General features: G+C 36.4%; 1 protein-coding gene across 1 annotated transcript in view; it reads right to left on the bottom strand.

Annotated features, from left to right (window-relative positions):
• The window catches only part of LOC108503469 (ubiquitin-conjugating enzyme E2 E2), a 198,408-nt gene extending 183,309 nt beyond the window's left edge, over positions 1-15,099 (bottom strand). Inside the window, exons 1-2 of the mRNA XM_017827416.1 lie at positions 14,914-15,099; positions 7,122-7,172 (exon numbers count right to left, since the gene is read on the bottom strand). Coding sequence (XP_017682905.1) covers positions 7,122-7,172; positions 14,914-15,089 — 227 coding nt within the window. The 5' untranslated portion in view covers positions 15,090-15,099. The remainder of the gene's footprint in view (positions 1-7,121; positions 7,173-14,913) is intronic.
• Positions 15,100-18,413: the final 3,314 nt, after the last annotated feature.

The following is an 18,413-nucleotide window of genomic DNA, read 5'->3' as shown; positions in this document are numbered from 1 at the left end:
TTTTACTTTGGAAGGAATAAGAGGCACACAATAGCACTCAGGAAATGACATGAATTTGTCATATGCTTTTTTAAAGTTTTCTTAAAAAGGAAATTTTTAAATATTACAGAGAAGAACAGAGTTCTAATTCTGCTCAAATGTGAGTGTACTGAAGACTACAGTGTTAGGCACTTCTGAGATTGTGCCATTTATTTAAGGAAACAAATATTTCATTATCAGTAATGCTGTCAGTTCCAACCAACAGACAAAATATCTTCCATTTTCTTCCATTTCCCCCATTTATTCAATAATGAGTAAATTACTAAAGGGTAATGAGTTGCTAATAAAAGTATGTTTTTTACATGATTATCATGAAATGGCAGTGACTGCTTGTTCAGTGCAACAGTCCCTACCACAGTCACACTTTCAAATAACTCTATTAAATTTCTGTAAAGAAATTGATCCTTACATAGTTTTCATACAAGACATTAGTCTATATTTGGGGAAAAAAATAGGAAAAAAGCCCCACAGAAATAGCTAACTACATTTAAAAGCCACATGTTCAGATATTTCTCTGCGAAGTCTCCTAACAGTGGTGTAAAGTCTCAGCCAAGGTAGTTTTGTTTCCCTTGATGGCAAGCAATGATTGTTTTACACACTTATTTTAGGTTTTGGTGGTGGGAAAAGGTCTTTCTGTGTGTTTTATGAGGGCTGTACTGAGGAGATTAGAAAGACATGCATATAAATATCAGTTTTATATTATAAACCAAATTCTGGCTCACAGGGGGAGAAAAAACAACCAAAAAACCCACAAAAAAAACCAAACCAAAAACCCACCTTTGTTTAGCTACTTAGGAGAAGGCAAAAGAAACGTCTGTGAAAAGTGGTCTGAAAAATTCTGCAGCTGAAAGCATTGGGGATTGCTCTTGTACTTCCTAGGAGACTGACTTACAAAGACCAGCTGCAACTCAATATGAAACTGCTGGAAGAGAATTTCTCTGTTCAGAATTCCCCACACTAAAAGCATCAAAGTGTTTCATTTTACCCTTGTTACAGTTCTTCACACTACCTCCCCCAACTTACAATTTAAACTAGAGCTTTAGTTATCTTCCACACTAAGCACATTGCAAATATCAAGGAACCCTTCCATGCCCATCACAGGCTGCTTTTTGAGTACTTTTCTGCCCTTTCCTGCTTCAAGGAATGTGTGATCATCATGACCCCCCCTTATGCCCCAATCTCATTTCCCTGCTTCAACTATGCCATGGGATGTGCTCTGGCATCATCCTGACCTTCCAAATCTGCACTCACACAGTGCTTGCTGAAGTATTCGTATTCTTCTCTAATATTAGCTTCTCTTTTCTTTTCCTCCTGGGAGAGAAGTTGTCATCATTCAAAAACTGGGAGAACTGGCAGAAATCGCGTGGAGGTATTGTTATGTTGGGAGGTATTAATGGATGTTGTCAGACAGTTCTTTACTTCCTCATCATTGAGTGAAATTGCCAGACCTGGCAAGCAGCCAGCAGCAGGTTCCCTTTACTGCCTTTTTTCTATTTCCCCTCTCGTCTTCATGAAAGTTGCTAACGTTTCAAGCCACCAATAGCCACAATACATCCTGAAGCTTTTGAGTGTTGCATCTAATCATCCTAAAATCATCCCACAACCGCAAGCAGAAATGCAATCAAGCAGATATTCAGAACTCAGTTTATTCAATGAAAACAAACAAACACACAAAAAGCTCATTGCTCTCTAATTTAATTTTTTCATATCAAACATATATTTTCAAAGATATCAGATCGCTGAAGAAACACTAGCTATATTTTAGATGGTCTTCCAAGTACACTGCATCTCGACACATGGAAGACCCATGAAAAGAAACATCTGTGCATTATTTTTTAAAGAAAGATTCTCTGTGAACACTGAAAGGTCACTTTTACAGTGAAAATAAACAGGCATTTTAAATAGATGTTTTAATACAGCTACATGCTTCAAACCTGAGAGCACAAATGACAGTTCTGCACTGCCTTAAAAGAAAATGACTAAAGGAATGAAATGATTACATATTAAAAAGTAACCTGACATTTTTCATCTGAGGTACTTCAAGGTCCCAAGGTAATAAAGCGAAAAACCCCACTAGTTATAAAAAACAGGCAAGCTAACTCAAGGGATAAAATATAATCCCAGTGCGATTGTTAACTTGCATGTTTTTGGGACGTGTTTCTTGATTCTTCTGAAGCACAAAGGGACTCAAAATTTAAAAACAAAGCAGTTACAGTGAGCACTCAAATAGATTTTTCATTCATCCCTCGATTGTTAATACCTCGTGGATTAAAAACCAACAGTATCCTGCACATTAATATCAACCACTTGTATGCTTATCTTTTTGATTACATTTTGTTATTTCCCGTAAATTCTAAAGAGGGTAGGCAAAATGATATACAATGTTCTGTGTTACATTTTCTCTAGAAGGTTATAGAGAACCAGCAGCCTATAAAAGTAAGCTTATACAGGCAGAAGGTAAACTCCATGGATAATAGAATGGAAATGCAGCCTGGATTCAGGCTGGAAATGTTTGTAAGAAAAAACATTCAAAGAAAGCATTTGTTACTCCAGTTTTCATCCTGCTCACACATTAGCATCACATGCATCACAGTCATGTGTCTGTGGCAAGAGACTGATGCATCCCTAACTCAAACAATCAAAATCACTGAGCACAATTGCACAGCAAATACTTGCTGTACCTGCTTCTCTAGGTCCCTAAACTTCTCTCTCTCTGCATTGTAGAGCAAGGCTCACTACCTTCTGCCTCCCAGTCTTCCCAGGATATTGTGCTAACATTTGTTTTCTGCTCCTGATACTTGTGACATCTCTTTAGCTTTTAAGTAGCACTAGGTAGGAGTTTAAACAGGTGACTCTGAGAACAATAACTGAAATTGATAGAATTCACATAGTCTCTGGGTTGTGAAGATCCAGCCTCAGCATTTCAGCAAAAACAGTCAGAGCAATATTAAACAGGAATGCTGGGCTCCATACAGTCATTAATAGCAAGAGACATCCACGAGGCACAATGAACTCTCCCTAAGCCAAACAGAATATTTTGCCACTCCACTTCACTACATCACCCCGAAAAGAAGTGTGTTTTAAGTATTTTCAGCGGGATTAGTTTTAACAAGCAAAATACTAGGATCAATTTTGGGTTCTTATCAATTTTGCAGATAGTTTAAAAAGCAAGGAATTAACGTAACGATTTCAAACTAATAGAAGAGATAAGACTACATGCAGGGTTTTAAACTGATGGTTTTGGAATGAGAACCAGTCAATTTGCCAACTAAGTTGCACAGTCCTTTACAGTATACATCTGAGCCTCAAGCACTACCTATATTGCTACAGGGAAAAAGAAATAAAACATATAAAACATAATGGAAATTGCAGTAAATACACAGAAAATAGAAGAATGGCGAAAAATGCACTAAAGAACATCAAAAGGAAACATGAAGGGGAAGACAGGTAATATCAGTGACTTAACAGGAAAAATTTTGAGCAGTTGCTCCAAGTGGTGTCCACTGAGAGCTGCTATTCACTTTGTGCTGGCTCTCCTTGTTTCCAGCTGTTAAGTTCACATTGAAGGAAGCTAAAAATACATTAAATACTTTTCAAATATTATTTTCCCACGTAAGCAATTGGTATAAGTTGCCACAGAGATGTTGTTCTCTTGCCAGTGAGAAGGGAAATAGTATACAATGCTGACAATAGAAGTTGAATTCTATGACATCTATTGTCTTGGACAAGAGGCAGTCCAAAATATGGGAAAGTTTGAAAAGGCATTATTTTAGCTACAAGATTTCCCAACTATTCCCTGCTTTCCGCAAGGCAATATATGAAAATGATACTTAAATATTAAGTTTTTATCTCCTGAGAGAAAAGGTATACTCTGCACTACTCAGAGGTATAGTATGTGCAACATTTCTTGTAATAAAGCTTTGGCATTTCAATGAGGTGGAAAAAGAAGAGTGGCCAATGTCTACAATTTAGGCCTATCGTCTCCTCACAAACTGAAATTTCACAATACTGCAAATTTAAAACATAAATGTACCTCCTTCGCATTCAGGACTCTCCTTGACAGTAAATTCAGCTCAACAAAAAAGTAAAATGGGGCGAAGGATGGGACAACATATACTGAAAACTATCCAGTTCTTTCTGTTAAATGTGAAGCATAACAGGCTTTTTTATTACATGCCTTCCTCCAAAAATAGCAATGATTACACTGCTCAACTCCCACACTCCCCTCCTCAGCTTGGTTTTTTTATGCTTAGAACATTATACATTCTCAGTCCGGAGGAAGAAGCCAAAGTCTGTGGAGTCCAGAGGACTCTTTCCATCACCCAGTACCCAAACTACAGAATATGAATACCTAGGGACGCAGGCAACTCTTAGTTTCTTATAACACCAAATTTCTTTTAAAGCCAAAAGTGACAGATTTTTTTATGAACTCTAAAACCCACAGCTTTCCACATTTTTGGAAAGATGCTGCAAGTCGCAGCAGTGATAATCTGCCAATTACAAGGCACATTTGTGAGCAAGACTTTTTTTGTCTTCCAGACAAACACAAAGATTATACAGTCTATTCTCTTCATGAGGATGAGGCAGGGGAAATGTTAAGACTGCAGCTGCTGCAGCAGTGGAAGCTGCAACTGCTTTGGAGCTTGTACCGACTGTGTAGCCAACATGCCATTGAGGGATGTTGAGGATGATGTACTACAGACACTGTTCCATTTTGGTTTTTTTTCCTGAATGGGAAAAACCTGAAGCTTTGGCCTGCTGTAGTTAACGGAAAGTCTTGCAAACCTACTTGCAATGTTCCACCCAAGTTCCGATACAGCTCCACATCCTGCCCATCAGAACTTCCTAAGTAAGTACTTAAGACAGTATTCTTGAATAATAAAGCTTTCTTCATGCCTTCTATCACATTTAGTTTGGGGATTTATCACATTCCTATTGCCCAATCTTAGTTTACTTTATATATAAGACAGTACACATAGTGAAGGGAAGCTGGAATCACAACCATTTCAAGTGGCCTACATCTGTAAGGAATTTATATTTATAAAATATGGCTGGGTTTTTTAACAGAAAATATAACGTCTTATAACAGTGATCTACATTTCACTAAACCCAAGAAAGAATGTGTCAATACTTTAGGGTAAGATATACTGTACAATAGCTCAGCTTTCTTCATTATTATCTGAAGAATCATGTCTGGCTGATGTATTTATTTTGTAATGTTTAACTATAATAGAAAATAGATGAAGTTTAAATGAAAACACTGTTTAGACTATGTCAACAGAGCATAAAACTAAATGAAGTGATTCTGTATTGACTATAAAAACATATTTGATAATAGTAAAGTTACTAATGGTTATCTATCAAGATCACAACATGAAGTAATTCTGCATCTTCAGAACTGTGTTAAAGCAGCAGACACATGAAGTTAGATGTAATTTTGTGATTTTGCAAAACATCATCACGCAGTGCACTTTATTGCTATTTTATCATTAGTGTAAATAATTCAACAAACCCAGGAAATCTCCAGCTCGCTTGGTTTTTTTTTTAAATTGCAAGTCACCAAAGGGCTTTCCACTAAGACAGCCAATGCTCACTTTACACTTGCTAGCAAAAGAAAATCAAATATAACACTATCTTGTATACTGAAACAACTGCTTTGTTATAAAGAGAAGGCTTCAGAAAACTAGAAAAAATGACACTGCTGTAAAAACTGCAAGCCTTTTACACTCAGTTCAAAGACATGCATTCTTCTACAACAGACTGAAGTTTTATATTCATCTCAGCAATCAGTCCACTAATAGGCATCAGTCATCAACACTGAAGTAAAACCTGCCATATGAAACTGCTTTGATGTGATTGAAGACTCACACAAAGTCATAAGTATGACAGAACAGCTTAGCTATTAAAATGTTTTATCTAGCAAAAAACTGTTGATCCTAATTGACTGAAATACTCCTTGAACACTATTACTGCAAGGCTACTTCACTACGTAGAGCTTCAGTATGTAGCCACTTAACTTATATATATCTTGAGATCCAGCACAACCACATCAAATCTTGTCAGACTATTTTCTCACACATACTTTTGTCGCGAGACCAAAACAATAAAGCTGACTGTCATTTTTACTACCAGTTGCTTAGTTAATTCGATACTGAAACGTACTGGGATTCATTACAAAAGCTGCATGCAATCAGCTATTTCTTTTTCCTGCACTAATAGAATGAAACCTACTAACCACATCAGTTGAAATGGTTGGCGGGACTGGGTGGAAGCTATTTTTCTCCACCAAGCCCAACCTCCCACCACAAGAAGTGCAGGGGCAGGGGCTCCTTTAAGCAGCACTGTGCAGCCCTGGCCCAGCTCCAACACTGACCGTATGTCAAGCTGACAGATAAGAAGCCCGAGACAGCCATCTGAAAACAACTGCATACAGCCCCTGCCACCAGACAGCGAGGGTTTCTAGGTCTACCTCATCATTCACTGCAAAGCCAATTTTAAACACACCAAAAGTAAATGTACCCGACCAAGAAAAACCCACCAAAACCAAACCAAACAAACACATCGACATTATTAGAAAGTCTATATGATTAGGTACTCTATTTCAGGAAGTTTCCACCCAACATCATAATTGATCACCACAAACACAGTCAGAAAATTAATCATAGTTTGTGCCTATAACATATTCTTTTCTCCTTTATATTCACAGTGTTTTAACAAATTGCAAGAAAAAGGAATCAAACATACCAAGCAACCTCCACCAAGATTACATTTTACAGAATCAAACAAAATGCTATCAATTTAATGCCTCAAATGAAGGGTCGTTTGATTTTTGCCCGGTATATATCCATGCATCACAGAGTTCACCCATTTTTACCATTACTTAGGTTACTGGGAAGTATGTCATATGTTGCCTACATGTCCTTACATGTAGGCAACATATTATCTATCAGCTTTTATTCCAAAATTACTAAGTAATCAGCACAAAGGAATAGCTAAAATTTACTCCAGTCCCCTATGCAGTTTCCATAATTCCATATATTTCATTTCCATATTCCAAATTAGTAAAATCCAGGTGAACTTACCTACAGTTTGGAGGAGGGTCTAATGTAATTTCTGCAAGTTCCTTCTGAATTCTTAAGAGAAAAAAAAAATATTATCAGGACTTTTTTTGCAATCTGTTTCTTTCAACTTTATGAACATTTCTACAGCAATCAATAGGAACAAAATATAATTCTTAAAATTTCTGATGAAAAGCTGATGCTAAAAGGTTTCATGAAACTGCACAAGAACATGTGGAAGCAAACGTTAAATCTTTTCTGAAAAATGAATTTGCAATATGGGACAAATGCCATGAGCAGCCACCTAGAAAATCACACTTTTTCTATAAGTCAGGGTTCTCAGGTCCTTTGCTCACTTACACAATTACTAAATGTCTCATGTATCCTCTTTCTCTATTTCTCCTCTGCCTGTATGTCTTATAAGCTCTTGCACTCTAGAATATTTAGCTTCTTAATGTATATCGTACTAGCAGGGTAAAACCTCCCAACTTCCAAGAATAATTGTCTCTCACCCTCCCAGAATGAGCCCATGTTGGTCTTCTTCATAACCTCCTCCTAGGTACTGCGGGTCTGCTATCAGGCTCCCCCAAAGTGAGGTGCTCCAGCTCCCTGGCTAGCTTGGGGTAGTACTGCTGGACTTGCTCTGGTATGTGCCTTCTTTTTACTGGGGGATCAAAATCAGGTAAATGTTATCCCAGGTACGGTCTAATGAGAGCTGAGTAACGGGAGATAAATCTCTTCCATGTGCCTATGGACTATGCCCCTGTTAATACATCCCAGGAGGCAGTCAGCTTTTGTTGCTGCCTCACACTGAGCTTGTTTTCTGCCAGGGTCCCCATCTCCCTCTCAGCAGAGATGGTCCCCAGTATGTATCATTACAAGGGGTGAGTCCTCATTTCATGAGTTCTCTGTCAACCTTCTCCTGCAGCCTGGTGAGATCCCTCTGAGCCACAGCATTGCTCCTGCACATACCAAGTGCTCCCCCCCAGCTTGCTGTAGTCTGAAAACTTTAGAGTGAACTCTGCCATATCCTCCAGGTCACCAATAAAGACATTACAGGCATCCTGCCAGAGTTCTTCCTGCAGGGAGAGCAACTTCGTTGTTAAGGATTTCTGGATATTCCCAGGCTGATGCTTCCAAGCCAAGTCCACGAATGCCTGATCTCTGCCACAGCTGGCAACAGGGGCTCTTTTCCCTTACACCAGCATCTGCATGAGAGCCAGTATCTTGACCTTTGAAGAAATTTAATTATACAGAGTGGGAGTCTACAGAGTTCCCAAAGGAACTTGTAGGAGTTTTCAGTTCCCAAAGTATGATGCCATAAGCAAGACTGTAATGGTCACCTTACCTATAAACTATGCCCAAGGTTTTTTTTATAGGCTACTTCAATGCAAAAACATGAACATTTAGAAGCAGGAAGAAAAAGTAAAACAATTCAAGATACCCTGAGTATTTTCTTCTTGCCTTCTCCTTCACAAGATTTCATGTACAGCAGCAAATTGTTATTCCTGTTATTCCCTATGCTAAGAAACAAAACCTGCACAATAACACCACGCAAATTCCTGAAATACATGCCGAAGCCATAAGCCAAAAGTTCAGGCCTGACTTACACATACCTTGTTAAAAATGATTGCTACCCATTTTGCATATAAATACAGGCAAAGAAAATGGCTTATCAAAATAAGCATTCAGGTATATTGGCATATATAACATAAAAATGAGCAGTTTAATTCTCTATATAACTTTAAGATCCAAACACAATCTTACATGTTAAGGAGTCTCACAGCCACTATCAAAATTCCCCTTATGCTACTATAAGTTGATTTTACAGCTACAGTGAATAAATGAACCAATGGCAGTAGAAGAATTGGCCTGAACCAGAAACTCCAGCCTTTATCTTTCATATTCTAAAATAATTAGGACATACGTGGGCAAGATTTGTAGGCAGAGGTAATAATCACTTATTAGATCAGATTATATAATTGCAAAGATAAAAACACTCTTCCAGAGTGTTTAGTGCTTAGATTTTCTTCTAACTTTTATGCACCCCAACGCCCCCCCACACACACAGTTACTTCAGTTGAGGGGGAGCAATTTGATCTTTTACTTGCTTTTTCTACTCATTGAAATATTTATATCTCCAGTACATAGAATTTCCCCAATAAATATCATACTTTTCCTATAAAAATACAGGCACAGATTGCTTAATTAAGCACCAAATCATTGTAGTAACACTAAAAATACACCACATTTTTTAATTAGTGAAGTTTAAGCACAACAAACATGTTGTTTTAAAAAACTTACTCCATTTAAACAGTCCTAACAATTCACACCTTTTAGAAGGGAGATCTTATAACTGTGGGAGAGGCTTAAAATATTTCTTCTGTATATGACAAACTTCTGCCATGATTTTGAAATTACACTATCACAAATTCAAACCACAGAAACTCTAGGTAACATAGATTCTTCAATTTCATGTTTTATGTGTTGTTCTGTTTTTTCAGCCTTTTGTGAAGTTACAGAATGATGGCATTGCACTTTTATAGTCAGAGATCATTCCTTTACTTTACATATAGTAGTAAGAGCAGTTAATATTTCATTGCATTACAATGAGTCTGAGACACGTCAAGAATGGACTGACAATTTCAACAACCTCAGTCCTAGATCAAAAACTTTATATTCTTCTTCCTAAATCCTAACCCATGTTCCTTTTATTCTGAAAACAAGAGTCTCTCATTTTTTCCATCTGTTGTAGTTCAACCCAAAATTTCTAACTTCTAATTTCACGAGTGCTAAAATGGCCCTTTATCAAGCTTTTCTGTGACTGAGCACACAAGGACAAAACACCTTTCTGCTTTCAGCCATAAAAATTGATCAGATGGCACTGCATATTAATGTTCAAAAGTCCTAACTGCTCTTGCAAGGATCTAAGATAAAGTGACGTTTCATTCATCATTATTTTTATACAAACAAGATACAACACATTAATACAATACTGTCCATCTTTTGCTCCTCAGCAAGTTGTCCACGTTTATTCTCCTACTCTGTGGTGTCCCAAACTAATTTATACACCTTACAACCCTTTGTTGCAACCTTAATTTACCTTGCATTCATGCTGAGAGCTTATTCATAAACAGTTTCTGTACAGCAGCTGACATGCAATATCTTGTTCACATGTCACAGCATTCAAAGTTACAATTAAATTGTCGGACAGCATCCCAGAGAGCCTTGCACTGATAGAGACCTCCAGTGTGCAAGCTGGCCTTTGTCTGCACATGCTCTGGCACTTGCTTCATATCTCCATTGAGTTGCCCTCAGAATCTGCCATAGGAGAGGATGTACCTCATTTCCTTCACTGACCACAGAGAATTTGCTGTGAGGATATGTGGCCTCTGGCAACAAAACATTTTTTTCAGAGTCCTTTCTGGTGTCTCTGTCTTTGGATTTTTTGCCTCAATAACAGTTATGTTTAACTATGTCAGAGTGAAAAAGAACTCTAAATTAAAATAATTATATCTATTCAGTTTATATTTAAACTAATGACATAATGGCTTAGGGAAGTATTGGGAAGTAGGGTCATGGCAGGGGGTGAAGCCTTGGCTAATAATCAATGCCCTGGGCTTCACACATAGGACATTTAATTTGCAGTGTCAGATCTGATATTCTTTGTTTGGTCTTAGAGAAGTCCTTTGACATCTATACATACACGCACATAAAAAAAAAATATTTTTCCTCTCCATTTTACTATCAGAAGAGAACAAACATAGTTGCCTTCCAGTACAAGTGCAACCGTTAATCTACCCATAAATTCAGAAGCATGAAAGTACATTTTGGATTTCAAATATTATTAATTCTCACAGACACATATTTACTACTGTTCCAAGACTAAGGGGACTGCGGTTGTTTCCTTCATGAAACAGTTAAAAGTTCTCTGAAGCTAAGAGAAGTGAACATCAGAGGATTTCCCAATGTGATTAATTGGAAAAGAAATAAAGGATTATACGACAATAAGCTATTTTTACCACATCTACTTTTCTAAAATACATGCCTATTTACCCATAAAAGCCAGCTGATTCAATACCTTATACCAAAGAATATGCTACTTAGAAAATACTTAGAAAAGCAGACACTGGTACATATTTCACTACTAAATAAACTGTGACTGAGCAGGAAATTGATCTAAAGATGGTTAGCTTCATACTGGAGGAAAAGAAATATTCTCACCCACATACTAAAAGATGGATAAATGACAAGGATATTTCTTGTAAGAAAAAGCAGTCTGTATTTTGCTGTCATATTCAACATTCTAAATACCATTCCTAGATTCCTTGAAAATAGTGCTGTGATAAACCCCTCAGAGAAAAAAAAAAAAGGGGGAAGGGAAGGGGAAAAAAGGCTCATTTTTACTTTGTTGAATTTTGAACAAATTTAATCTATCACTGATTTGCTACTCCTTAAGGTTGTAACTTCTTTCAATAAGGAAAAGATTACAACTAAAGTTTTACAGTTCACAATTTATTATAGGCACAGATATTTATTAAAAAATGTCAGGATTGGACACAAAGGTTGACAGATTTTCAACCAGCAACTTCAGGAGCCAAGCAAAACAATACATTTATTTGTTGAGCTACGTCAGCCAAGAATGGTTACACTTCTCTCAATCCAAAGGTCATGCTAAGATTTGCTACTTAAGAGGTAACAAGATGCCTGCTGTTTTCAAGGACAGCAATTCAATTCCGTGTCTAAACTGTAATTGTGATATGCAACGAGTTTCTCAATCTTGACATGTTAGGAAAGAAAGGCTGCTATTTAAGGTGATGCCCTCTGGGTGAGGAAAATTGAAGGACCAGTACGCTGCATGACATATGCTGTAAGCTATTACACCTGTATATCAGCTACTCCTAAAAGTATTAACAGAGAAGCACAGCATGTGATGGCATTCTGCACTCTTGATGCCATTTATAGCAATGCTAACAGAAAAAACTCCATATCTTAAAACCAAAAATCTTACTCAAATAGAAATTTGAGTGGTTTCATATAGCCTCTGTAATCAGATCACTTTGGAAAGCAGTTATGCCGCATGAACAGTATATTCATACATAAGACATGGTAGCAATTTACGATTACACAAGCAAAAGTCAGCACACTGCTAGATCTTGATTTCTATAAAACCTAATGCTACTGAAAATTCTGTAAATCTGACTACATAAAAATACAAATAAAAAGCAGAACAAAATTTTTCCAAACAGAGATGCACAAATTTTCATTCTAAACCAATATATACAATAGGTATCATAAGGCAATCCAAACCCACTGTGACTACAATTCCATATGCATGAAAAAGCTTACCAAGTAAGAAAACGTGATTTCCAAACTCAGGTTAGAATCAAGTCTGTAGTCTGTGACTTTAGATCCAGTGCTACATTAACTCACTGGTGTTCGATGCTTTAAAAAGGAATTAAGGAATCTTGACCAAAGCCACAATTGACTACACTCTGAGTGTTTTACTGATTTTAGCAGAGTTGACTCCTTTAACTGAAGGTAAAAGAGTACAGCCTTTTTAATCCTGCACTGCTTTTCACTTCTAACGAACAAAATTAACACTATTACTATGAAGATATTTTATACAGACAGTTTTCGTAATACTTATCACATGTTGAGGACTCTAAGAAATTTTTCCTTCCTCCATGATACTCCACTCCTTTTTATCCTCTGCTTTAAATCCTGATTTACCTTTCTTGAGACACTACTGACTTTAATTAAAAAGCAAAGAAACAAAACCTGTAATACAAAAACCTGGCTGAATGAAGAAAGTACAATCCCAAATCTAACACAAACTACTGAATACTTAAAAACAAAAAAGAAAAAAAGATTATACTGTTAAAAACCCCTGTTACTAGAAAAACTATGTTGTTGTGATCCTTCCAGAAAGTGCTATGACAACCAGCACTCATAAAATATATTTTTTTCAAAATATTATTTATTGTGTACATACCTAAAGAACTATTGTAGGTCACATCAGCTTTTAACATGTATACTTAAATGTATATTTTTAAAATATATTAGTATTAGAATGCACATGAAACTGGCTTTACAGTCTAACTAGCAAACGCACTGATGTCAGCAACTGGCATAATTAGTTTCAGCAGAACCATAAGCAGATGTGATTAAACTTTAAAAGGTTTAAGTAATTTTATCACTGTAAAATGCATGTTGATAAAAGCTCTAAGCTTTGAAGATACAAAGCTAAGATTAATAGACCAATTTCTGACATATCATTATTAATTTTTTAATAGGATAGCGTCCACAAGCTCCTGTCAGAATCGCGGCATCGGCATCATTACACCAGACATTGTACAAAGTTCAGAATACACAGACTGCTTTCTAAAGACACTGAAAACTATCTTTTATGACCTTAAAAGTCATCACTAATCCAATAATTCTAATATTTAAAAAATAATAATAGCAGGAAGCAGACAAAAGAAAACAAGGTCAGAAACCATACGGGCTGTGAGGATTAACTATGTGAGTAACACCATGGTTTGCAGTGAAAGCTGAGTGGGTGTTTTGGGTTTTTTTCCTTTTAGTCACAAAAGGAAACATGGGCAACTTTTGCTGGCCCTTCTGTAAGTGGTATGATCAGTGATATGACTCCTAATAGTGTCTTAGTAGGAATGGAAGTCAAGAAAGCATTTCTACAGAGAAGAAAAAAACGAAAAAAAGCTAGCTGTAAGGAAGGTTATCTATGGCAGAAAAAAAGCATGACAGTACTCCACTGGAAAGACAGAAGATACTTCAGTCCAGAAAAGTATGTAATAGAAAAGGGACATATTAAGGCAAGACAAAGACTTGAATCCTGAAGGGATGTACACACGTTTATATACTGGTGTTTATGGACTGTGACTACGTGCATATGTTATAAATTATTGTAATAGGGGCTCAATGCTTCTCCTTTACCACAGCACCACAGTGGTATAATTCCAATGTTTTTTGTTGTAGTTTATACAGCCTTGGATTAGCAAAGAAACAAGATCTGGGAATTCTGCATCAGGACAGTCTGCAGAATTGGTCTCTTGTCAGATTATTTTATGAGTGCTTTTTTACTTCAATCACTATAATCCCATTTGCCTAGACTAACAACCCTGTGTGTACTAAGGAAGCTGCACTACGCTGTAAATTCCTTCTGTCTGGTCCAAGCAAGACAACCGTTATCTGAAGATGGACATGATAGCATAGAATAATTTAAATAGCTATTCTACAAACCAGCCTTTCCTCTCAAGCAGAAAAGGGAAGGAAAATAAATGGGTAATGAAACAGATCAGAGTTTAGTAATGAAACCAACATGCATTTGTTGTTCACTCAGATATTTCTGACCTGACCATCTGGGAAAAGAAAACGCAGTACTTCACAACAATAGGTATTACAGTAGTCCTAATGTGCTGAGTTACTGAACTGTCTGATATGTTTATGGTTAATTAACTGTAAGTTACACTGACAAGTTTCAACATCAGTCATACATACACATACAGAGATATATTTTATAAGGCTACAAAACTGTCTGAGTTTTACTAGCAATAAAAAATTGTCAGCTTTTATCATGCAAGCAACTATTAAAACCATGTGAAAGAGCCAATCTGTCAAAGAAAGGAAAAAGTATACAGGTCTCATTATTGTGACCAGTCTCAAGAGAATATTACACTAATACAGCAGTGTTATAATAAAACCATCAGAAAATTAATATACTGAGTCAATACATACATCTGATGCTCAGCTAAAAAAAGAGAAATTAAAATAAAACCCAAAAAGAACACTGTACCTTTTAGCACTAGTTGACAGTTTAGCAGCTGTTTTGCTTGATATTTTGCCCTCTTTTTTCTTGGGCTGAACTTGCTCCCTTTCTTGTTCCTGCTGAACACCTTCACGCTGATCTCCATCAGAGCTGCCTCCACTAGTGCTTGGACTATCATCCACTCTCTGCCCCTCTGTAGACATGGCAGATGCTGCACTGAACAAAAACGAACAACAGAGGTTAGCTTTTTGAGAAGAAACTGCCCAGCAGTATTTCTTACATGCCTTAAGGAAAGAACACATAATGTCTTTGTCTTAGTATGTAACACTTGTGTTACAGTACTTCAGTAATCTTAGCACTGAAGAGTTTTGCCAGAAGCATCTTGACAATAATTCAGGAGCTGGTCATTTAAAACCCTATGCCAAAAAAAACACAAACTCCAAACAACAACTACCACCTCCAAAAAAGTCCACCTTTTAAGCCCACCTATATATATATATATATATATATATATATATATATATATACACAAGTCCACCTATATATATATGAGAAAAGCAGAAGTTATCAAAGTGGGAAACATAATCCAGCAAGTGTAATACCATTCACTGTGAATTATATTTTTCAACCACTCAGCAACACCATGCACTAGCTATCTCATCACTATGCCACCGGTTCAAATATAGCATAGTTTGGTAAAAACTGAGAGTTATTACTGTATTAACACTCTCTGCTATCCCATATGAAACAAATCTGTGGGCTCATTCCAAGTCTTTACTGTAGGTTTCCACATTACAAAATCTACATCTTGGCATGCTCGATGGAAACAGTCACAGAACCAAAAAGCACTAACACAGGACTGTTTATATTTACTGAAATGGTACACTTCTAGAGCGGTAAGCACACTGGTAGAGGACATAAGGAAGCTTTTTCCTGACAAATTTCATTCAGGCAATATGAAGCAACAAAGCTGCCAGAGAACACAAGAAGCAAGAAATCTCAGTATATTTCAGAAGTCAAGTTAACACTTTATTTGCACACTTCTGATACTAGTTAGCTATTTTAATTTCTTCCTTCATTTTAAATAGTACAACAATATGCCGACAGATGAGGAATTACAAGCCCACTGTTACAGCTGTCATGACTTCTCAAACTGTTCTAATGAAGGGCAGATGTCCATGAAAAACCCTTACTGAATTAGCATATGTGGTGGCACTGATTGATTTTTTTAAAAAACAAACAAACAAACAAGCAAAAAAAGCAAAACAAAACATAAACCAAAAACCAAACTGAAACCCAGGTCTTTCCTTTAATTCCCAATCTGTACCTTATATACCTACTTTATATATCCTCCTCTAAAGATTTTAATAAAAGAACCGTCTTCAAAGCACATAGGCCCAAACATTACTTGCTTACACCCACACAATCTCCATATATCTGGGTGGTTTTCTGATCAGATCTGTCTGAATCAAAGAATTTGTTCTTTCATACACAAAGAGTTTTAAATTGCTGTGAACTTTGACTTGCTTTTCCTCTTACCTATGTGCAGACACTATCACAATTAAGAACAAAACTATTCACCTTAACTGTTATATGTTTTAAGACTCACTCAAGGGAGAATAATGATATTTCAGGCTCAGATTCAACCTTGCTGTTCCATGGATTAAACAAAGTTCATCTCCCTGTATATATTTATGGAAAGAGACAGCAAAGTAAAAGTAAAGTAACATCAATGCCAACAGGGTTATGTTGAAAGGATGCTTTTTAAAAAAGGCTGTAAGTGTTGTAGTTACAGCTGCATGTAAGAAAATAAATTTACTCCTATTCTGAAAAACCCCTACCAAGATCTAATTCTATCAAATAGTACACACAGCGGAGTGGAAGAAATAATCTCTTCAAGCATTATTGACACATGCAACTAACTTCAGGAGGAATTAGGTCTTTTTTATCTAATTTGTAAAGCTATACTGAACAAAAATTCTGGAAGTATGGCATTCCTTCAAAATGTTTATGCACCAAAAGAAATAGCAAGCAATACCAAGTGATGGATATGGGACTAAGGTTTCCCTTAATCAGCTTAAACTACATTTTGGATTTTATCATAGAAAATATTATTTTCATATATAAATTTATATAAATACACAACACTTAGCCTGCTCATTGAAGTAACCAAAATAATGCAGAGTTTTCACCCTAAAATTAAAATACAAAAACTGTTCATTCCTAGAGAACAATTTTTCCTATGGTACAGATACATTATATTTAACATAATTTGTATATTTACACAGGTTGATGTTCAGATATTTAAATCCTAGTTGGCAGATTTTAAGATAAAAGCAACAGAAGACTTAGAGGTAATAAACCACAAAAATATCATATTCTGACAAGTCAAAATATGCATTTAATAACTATAACGCAATTTTGATAGTAAGTAAGCATTTTCTTTGCTTCTACACACTGTTAAAATACAACCTCATTTCTCTTTATAACACTTGTGATGGCCTTTATTTGCTCTAGATTTTAGTTCTGAACTTTACTTAGTAAACCTCATTTTAAAAAGAAAAATTCTCTCTTCACAATGTACATAGGCTTTAACACTGCAGGCCAGAAAGTTAAAAGCATATTTAGTAATGCTTATACGCATAGGACATCTGCTGTGAATAATCTTAGCTATAAATATTACTATTACCCAAAAAACAACTCTATTCACTTCATAAGTTCAGGTTACTATCCAGCAGACAAATACTAACAGTAGCCCAGAGCATATAATTACTGTAACATGTAATGCCAGCATTTACAACAGGAAAATGCTTCAATCTGTCATTTGATGTCTGGCTAGTTTCTTGGGGTTTTTCTGTTTTGGTTATTTTTTTCTCTCTCCCTTCTCCTTCTCTCTCTGTTCCCCTTTCTGACAGTCAGGCAATTCTTTCTATGCCATCTGCTCACAATATCTGCAATTTTAGGAATTATTGAATAGTTCAAGGGATGCTTAATATTCTGGTAAAAGTGTTAAAGGGCCTGAAGTTAGACCCTTCAAATAGGGTTAAACTTAAAAGAGAGCCAAACACATGAACAAACAACTAGGGGAAAAAAAATCAACTGAGGGGATGACACTGTGAAGAAAATATTTCACTGCCACTAACACAGACAGAAATACAAGATACTCCTTGAATCTGAACAGCCATGAGTGTGTTTGCAACTGTCACACAGAGCAAGAGGGAAGACCCGCGATGTCCAGGTCCCTGGCTGCCAGGCTATTCTATATTCAGGCGAGGGTTGCTAACCTCCCTGCTGTTGTGCAGAGAAAAATGAGCAGAGGGGACAGGGAAAGGAGTGAAAAGGGACTTAAAAGTCTCTCCCTTAACGTGAGATGAATCAGCAGAGAGACAGATTACAAGCGTAACTACAACTATCAATTCGAAGTGAAGAGTCCAAAAGGTTTTGCTTTTGTCAAATATATCTACTGGCACCTTCCCCTTCTTCCTCAAAACAAAACAAAAAAACCCAAAACAAACAAAAACAAACAA

This window comes from Lepidothrix coronata, unplaced genomic scaffold, assembly GCF_001604755.1.
Source record: "Lepidothrix coronata isolate B3197 unplaced genomic scaffold, Lepidothrix_coronata-1.0 Scaffold139, whole genome shotgun sequence".
NCBI classification, from domain to species: domain Eukaryota; kingdom Metazoa; phylum Chordata; class Aves; order Passeriformes; family Pipridae; genus Lepidothrix; species Lepidothrix coronata.
The sequence above is the reverse complement of the archived record's forward strand: the minus strand, read 5'-3'. Positions and strand labels throughout refer to the sequence as shown.